The 7,826-nt window shown below is 36.0% G+C and overlaps 1 protein-coding gene across 1 annotated transcript; it reads right to left on the bottom strand.

Moving 5' to 3' along the window:
* Positions 1 to 1,044: 1,044 nt before the first annotated feature.
* LOC136811293 (uncharacterized) lies at positions 1,045 to 3,667 on the bottom strand. Its single transcript, XM_067067910.1, has 3 exons — positions 2,172 to 3,667; positions 1,733 to 1,880; positions 1,045 to 1,113 (listed from the first exon to the last, which is right to left on the bottom strand). The coding sequence occupies exons 1-3, from the start codon at positions 3,665 to 3,667 to the stop codon at positions 1,045 to 1,047; spliced, it is 1,713 nt and encodes a 570-aa protein (XP_066924011.1).
* Between the last annotated feature and the right edge of the window lie 4,159 nt (positions 3,668 to 7,826).

Raw genomic sequence — 7,826 nt, 5'->3', positions numbered from 1 at the left:
AATACTCACAGTTTTCGAATTGGTGGAGCCTCTGCCGCGCTGTCATCGGGTGCTTCCGACTCAATGATCCGCTCACTAGGACGCTGGACCAGCGACTGTTATTTACGCTATCTTAGAATTTCAGACAATGATATACACCATTTTCAATCCCGCATAGCATCATTAACACTTACCTCTACTATTTGGGACCCAGATAAATGGTAATGTTTTACCATCAACAATAATTGTGTTTATTTTTCTCTCATTTTCCTTTTATCCGTTGTTTTTACTATGTTGTTGTTTTGCATTTGGGGTGACTTTGGGTGTGTTGGCTTACCTTCGGTAACCTTAGGGCCTTCTTACTCTCCTAGTGTCATTGTCCTGGCTGCTTTAGCCCATACAGTGCACTGGATATTATGGTTCTCCTTTTGATTAGCACAGCACATCCCCAATGTTACCCAAAAGCAATCCATTAAGTTTAACGTCATTTCACTTGAATAAATTTCGACTTCATTCAATTATCCTGTCTCTATTTATTCTCAAATCAATGCTAGGCAAAACAAGATCTTTATTTCGGACATCAGACTAAGGGACTTTGATTCGGGCTTATCTTTTGATCCAAATAGGTAAAACAGGATCACTATTTCGACTACTACTCAAGATACATTTGCTGTGTTTAGTTTAGGCAATTTTTATATCTCCACAGGTCAGATAATTAAGGCGCTGTTATCGCAAAAACTTTTGACGAACCAAACCACGAACTGGCCCTTTTCGCTACGCTGAGCCAAATATAGGAGTTCAATTTTGATCAAATTTTATGGTTTATAAGATTAAATTGATAAAATGAAATAAAACAATTATGCACAAGAACAGCGACTGCAGACTTCGAGAAGTGGAATTATTAAGAAGTAGCCGTTGTTTTCAGAAGCTGGTTTGCAAACTGAACATGGTAAGTTATCTTTGCCAATATACACAAGACAATCTTTGCAATGGTAGTGAAGTACCACAACACCTCTCACTTTCATGAAGCATTTTCTTATGTATGTAATGGAGGCTTTGAAAAGATTAGGAGTGATCACATGAATCTCGATAAATGAAAGCAAATCTGCCGGTGCAGCCCCAGATATGTGATGTCTAAGAAAAAAGAATCAATGTGAGTAAATTATTCTAAAATCTATGTCATCTTTTTAACTTAAAGGTCTGTAACAATCAAATCTGCAGATTACATTCAAGAAGAGAAAGAGAAATGGAATAATTTTAGATCGGTAAAATTCCCAGGTTTTTGGATGCGAAGAAAACAATTTTTCGATGGCTGCCAGAGCGATTGAGAAAAAAGTTATACTTTAAAAGAAAAAAATAGTTTTCCGGGATTTCCTTCTGCGTCTCTGCACCGGAAAATCAGTGGAAATATGATGCGGGCGGGTGACGCGAATAGAAAACCTTACTTGAAACCAGACGTAACTACTCGAAAGTAATCCAATTCAATTTTTAATCGGATCCATAGAAAAAAATCGAAGCTAATCGTTAGTCTTCGATTATCGAAACTAATAGCAACATGTTCCTGGCGAAATCTCATCAAGACTCCAATCAAGTGGTTAGCTAGATCAGGACCTTGCATAAGCTCTTTGTTCATACAGAAACCTTTATACGACGAACTACAATCAAAAACAACTCTAATTCTGTTCTTCGTAGGGTGGTATACACCATGATGTGGAATGTACCAATTCTGACCCTCAGGATATGATGACGTTACATGTTGAGCATAACCTTTCTCGATGATATTCTTCATGAAACCAACATAATCAGAGTGAAACTGAGCAGAAGATTTAAATTTTCTTTTCAACGAATCCATTCTTTTCAAAGCTTGTGGAAAATTGTCAGGGAAGTACTGATTCTTATTTCTAAATGGTAGTGGAACATGATAATGACCATCAATGGACACTGAAGACTCAACTATTTCAAGGAAATGCAGATCATCTTGTGAAAATACCTCAAAATCAGACATGCGAGTTTCAGGCACAGTTTCAATAGAAAATAGGTTCTTAAGCATAGTCTCAATTCCAGAATCCTTAACTCTTGGCTCTTCAACCAACAGATGATTGGATCTACCATTAGAATTCACCGAAATTCTACAACATGCTACAGACTTAGATCTAGGAGAACAAATTGGTCCTACGACACACCAGCCTAACTTTGTCTTGTAAGCAAATGGACCATCATCTTGGCTAGCAATTGTTTTCACAGGCTCAATAGCTTTAGGACAATTTCCTCCAACCAAAATTCCTATTTTCAAAGAAGCAGTGTTTGGAAGTTCAGACTCTATAGATTTCAAATAGGGCCAAGCTTGAATAGACTTAGATGTAGGAATCTCGCTTTGATCAACTGGAATGTAAGATTTACTAAAAAGTTTTGGTAGAGATGTCCAACTTCCATCACCAGCATGCAATCCTTTCACTTTCAGTCCAGATACAACATGACAGGCTTCAGTCTTACAGGAAGTGATTGTGTCAACAGTCAAATCAGTACGTTCAGTTGGTATCGACAACATTGATAAAATATCTTCAGAAATGAAAGAAGCTTGCGAACAATTGTCAAGCACAGCAAATGTAACAATGTCAGATTTAGACAATTCATGACGTAATATAACTGGAACAACACACATACTAATGTTTCTTTCAGAATCCTTATTCAAAATACAACTAACAGGTGGATTTGAAACTTCAGGCTTTTTAGGACAAGGTCTGACATTAGGTTCTTTAGATTCAGAGCTGTCTTTCTTCGAGTCTTTAGGAGGTAGACGTGGAGGATGACGAAATTTCATTCCATGAGTAATAGTTGGATGCTTTTTATTACAAACCAGACAAGTTCTTCGATTTTTACAACTTGAAGCAAGATGACCTTTTTCAAGACATCCGAAACAAAGCTTTTCCTTCAATATAAATCGAAACCTTTCCTCCATTGTTTTCCCTTTAAAGATTGGACAAACTTCAATATCATGGTCTACGTCACAAGCCGAACAAAGAAACGTCTTAAAACCCTTTGTACCATCCTTTCTATCGTGTAATCTTTTCGGTTTGAAATTACTACGACCAACTCTAGAATCATCATAAAACCGATCTTTAAAAGCTTCCCTTGAGAAAAGCGGATCACTTGCAACTATCATTTCATTTTCCACGAACAAAATCACATCCTTAAAACAGGGTTCACGATCAGACTCAGTTCGAATATTTATCACCTTTCTATTCCATTTATCACGACAATGCAGTGGAAGTTTACTGGTTATTATGCAAAGATTATCAGCTGTATCAAAACTATTCCAAAGTTTATTTTCAATGACAGAACCACACTTAAGTAAAAATGAATAAAATTTACCAAGGGCAGAGGAGTCTCCTGGTTTAATAGCTTCCCAACGATCTAGTTCCTTTTTGAAAAAAGTCATAATTCTGTGGGGATCACCGTATTTTTTCTTCAATAGAGACTTAGCATGATTATAACCATCACTTAAGTACAGACAACACTGAATTAAGTCATTAGCCTCTCCCTCAGTAAAATTCATTAAGCGAGCTAGACGTCCTTCACTGTCAGAGATCCTCTTTTCAACTAGTTCTTCAAAATCTGTTATGAATGATCTATATTCCAATGGATCACCCTTGAAAACCTCAAGTTTAACCGCAGGGGCACCTTGCATTTTAACAAGATCGAAATATCAGAAGTATCAACGGTCGTTTGAAACTTCTTAGAAACTCTTCTCACACTTCGTGTTCTAGGTTTAGAAGGTGGAGCTGGCAAAAAACTGACACTACCATGGCTAGATACAGACTCTGGCCTAGAAATTTGCTCAGAAGAAATAGGAATACTTTTTCTTGTAGACTCAGCCTTTTTCTCGAAGTTAGAATTTCCCAAAGTCCAATTTTCAAAAATATCAGAAATGACTCTTTTCTTAGCATCTTCTTTTTCAAGGAGCAAACGATCTTTTTCACTAACACCCTCCCTCTCAGCAAAGGCAAGTTCAACTTCTAGACTAGCCAGTTGAGTAGCATTCTCGAGCATTTTTTCTTCTGGAGAAGTCCTCTTTGACGAACAACTAATTCCCCCTAACGAAGATTTCTTCCCCGACGACCTTGTTGATTTCGTGATAGATTTAGCTTCAGATTCCTTAGCATAACGTATGGCAGAACTTTTAGTCAAGAAAAGTCAGTATCCACACTGGCCAAAAACGAATCTAATTCACGTGGTTCATTAATCAGTGGTTTCAACTTTTCACATACAAAGAGCAATTCAGCAAAAGCCTTATCTAGACCCATGATTTCATCATTAACAGAACTAGATGGCAAAGACTTCAACAACATTTCATTAACATGATCACATCTTTTCATAATTTCAGCATCAAGCCTACACCTCTGTCTCTCAAAAAGCTCAAAATCATAATTTTTATCAGATCTTCTGGTCTTCCGCTTGGTCACATTTCTATCCCAATCAGACTGACGAGCCGCTTCATTTTCCGATGGTTCAGACATAACTCCAAAAAAAGTTTCAAAGAAATTTCATCAAATTACGATATTATCAAGCAGCTAGTCAAAATCTAGATTAGATTTTCAACACTGAAATGATTAACATCCGATATTTTACCAAATCACGTTACTATCAAGCAGTTAGTCAAAATCTAGACTGGATTTTCAGCACTGAAGTGATTAACATCCAATATTTTATCAAATCACATTATTATCAAGCAGCTAGTCAAAATCTAGATTGGATTTTCAGCACTGAAGTGATTAACATCCAATATTTTTCTTTATTATTATATATGTAATTGTAAGATGTTATAATATAATATTACGAGATGACAAAATATTTTCGACAGATTTCCACAAATCAAAGCAACAAAACGACTCCGAAAAGAACTGACGGATCAGATTTCCTCTGGGTGAGGATGGTTCAAACAATTTTCATAAAATTCCTAAGTTAAAAAACTTTTTTCCAAATCGCGCACTATTGCACTTAGCGCATCATCAAAAAATCAAAATCAAACTTGCAAAATTGAAAATCGCCTCAAGCTTGCAGCAAAACGTAAAACAAAAAAATTCTTTCAAAAAAATTCAAAAGTTCAAAAATCTCGCTGTTCAAAAATTCAAAACAGGACGGCCCAACTCCTGGGCATTATCTCGCTCTCTGAAGATAAAAAATTCTTGTTACTTGAACAAGTTGCGCGCAAAAAAATCCAACGAGGGTTCTAAACCCTACCGTTATTCACTCAAGCACTCGCAAGAGGAGTTCGACACACACACGAGAGAGATTAAAAAAATCAAAAATCAAAATCAAAAAATGAACGAAAGTCTCAAAAAATTCAGCAATTATTTTTACCTTTGTGGTTGTGAAATGACTGGTCGAAATATTAAGAACTTAAGTAGAAAACTAGAAATCCAAACAGAAAATAGACAACGAAAAATGTAAAGTCAAGTTCTCAAGTTCTTGTAAAAACGACAGTAAAAATAATTTTGCTTCTACTAGCACAACACACAAAAACGCTCTCTTTCTCTCTCTGTGTCGAACTAGTTTACAAACAAAATAGTTACAAAATATAAACCCAACCTAATTTCCCATGAGGGGCAATTATCTAGATGCAAGGGAATGTGACGCAATGCAAAACAAAGAAGCCTCATGAGACGCAATGAAATGAAAAGACACTAAACAAAAGAACTTATATACACCCGGGATTACAAATTAAACATAATTAAAACTAAATCATCAAGTTCATTAAAGATGGCTTTTCTGCCATCAACACAATGATTTTCAAGCTTTTTCGTACTAATATTTTTTGTTCCCTGGAAGGTTTTCTCTCGAATGAGCCAAAAAAAATTGAATTTGGACCCTTTTTCATTTTTCGATGACGTCATCATTTATGACGTCATTTTGTCTTATTTTCTTAACATCTCGAGATATCTGCATTAAGGTTGTGACCTCTTTCTTTACCAGTTTTTCATGTTCTTTCGAATGGAACAAAAAAAAATTGAATTTGACGGCTTTTTTTGTTGCTATGGTAACCAATGACGTCATTTTCCATGGCAACAGGGGTGTTAGAATTTTGTAGCCCAAGATTTTCTTAATCCTTGAGGGGTCAATGCATCAGATCAAAAGTTAGTTTGCTTGTAACAAACCTGTGCACACGAGAAGCTTTTTTGATACATAAGCCCCTGCACTAAACGGTTTATAACTTGTATTAACATAGCATGAATGGGTGATAAAATGAATTGGTCTAAATATGAACATGTCTGGTTTTGGTTATCTTAACTTAGGTTAATCATACTCTTTTTTTTATTACAGAACGTAAGTATCGCGAATTTCTTTACGAGGTCAGGGAGCACGGGACCATTGACAACTCTCCGACCAGCCGTTGGGTTGCTGGGTTCGTGGGTTTGGTTTGTCCAAGCCCCGACCTCGCCCAAACAATAATTCGAGAAAAAGAAAAAATAATTAAAACTCAATGTGTACTTTTCTGTCTTTATTCCCTCCACCCCTGTGAGTGGGGTCTTCCCAAAAAAGTATTCAGTTTCTTTGAAGTTTTTAGGTGTTGTGCTTTTGATGAGAAGGCAGCTCTCTGCTTTTATCCAATTTTGAATGTTCAGTCAAATCTATATCATACTTCCGTTGGCACAAACCATTGTTGCCCCTCCTCAGTCACTAAACTTCACCTCCTCTATGTTAATTGCACATCGAAATTAGAACGTTCTTTTGATATAATGAGATAATAATAACAGTTGAAAAATGAAATTTTCAGCAGGGTATTCCTTGCTCCTTATTTCATCAACAAATGTTGCAGTTGAAATACCTATCCTTGCGAAATAGGCCTAAAATAAAACCTAAAAATTGTTGGTGACGGTATTTGAAGATTATTTTCAATGGTATTCCGGTATATGAGGGGAAGTTGCCTGTATTTCGGTATTCAAGACCCCTTTAAAGTAATGATATCAGTACATATAGGGCTCTTCGTACTAAAAAAATCGGTTTAAGTTAACTTTTTTTCGCACTTCCGCTAAATTAAAACGCATGAGATTGCTGACTCGCAAAATTTGAATAATTTTCGGCAGAAAACCGATGAAAGTGTCCGTACTTGACATAAAATGGCCATTTTAAGCTTCAGGCTTATTCGCTAAAATTTTCAAAACTCTTGACTCACGAAATTAAAACCAAAAGATTTCACGACTTTTTTGGCTCGCGTAATTTAATCCGAATAAAGCAAAAAGTAATTAGCCCAGGAACCTTCTATTTGATAGATTCGCGAGTCTTGAATCTGTATTACCTTGAGAGTAGAAATTTTGGTGCAATATATTTTGGCGATTCAAGAATATTTCTAAATTTGGCGAGAATTAATTTGCGCGAATGACTTTTTTTAATATTTTAGCTGAAAAAGGGTAAAAACATAGCACTTTTAGGAAAAGTAAAGACTTTACCGAAGGTAAATCAAATTTGGCGAATGACAAAATTATCTAATTTTGGTGAATTTTTCAGGCAATTCGCCAAATTCGATAAAATTTCTTCTCTTAAGGTAGATCTGGGTCTAAAACCGCGAAATTAAGTTCCCGCGAAAATTTACAAAATTACCAATCAGCGAAACTTTTACAAAATCGGTATTTTGAGGCTCCTGGAAAATTTGATGTGTTATTTGATTACTTGCTCCTGGATTTTCGACCAAGGGGGTGCTGGAAAATTTGAGTTGCTTTTTCTGGAATATGATCCTGGATTTTGAGAACGAATATTTCGTAGCCGACTCCTGGATTCTAAGCAGGTGTTCCGAAAGGACATGGTTCCTAGATTTTTTTGTTAAATTTTCTCTCCTGGAAAAAAAGGAC

This window comes from Clytia hemisphaerica, unplaced genomic scaffold (genome assembly GCF_902728285.1).
Source record: "Clytia hemisphaerica strain Z4C2 unplaced genomic scaffold, Clytia hemisphaerica genome assembly, whole genome shotgun sequence".
Classification (NCBI taxonomy): domain Eukaryota; kingdom Metazoa; phylum Cnidaria; class Hydrozoa; order Leptothecata; family Clytiidae; genus Clytia; species Clytia hemisphaerica.
The sequence above is the reverse complement of the archived record's forward strand: the minus strand, read 5'-3'. Positions and strand labels throughout refer to the sequence as shown.

Bases quoted from the DNA above. Each gene is read 5' to 3' on its own strand.
- LOC136811293 (XM_067067910.1), bottom strand. From the start codon at position 3,667: ATGCAAGGTGCCCCTGCGGTTAAACTTGAGGTTTTCAAGGGTGATCCA. The intron at 1,881-2,171 runs GTTAGGCTGGTG...ACTACCATTTAG, and splicing joins CCATTTGCTTACAAGACAAA to AAATAAGAATCAGTACTTCC. The intron at 1,114-1,732 runs GTAACGTCATCA...CTTTTTTCTTAG, and splicing joins AGAAAGGTTATGCTCAACAT to ACATCACATATCTGGGGCTG.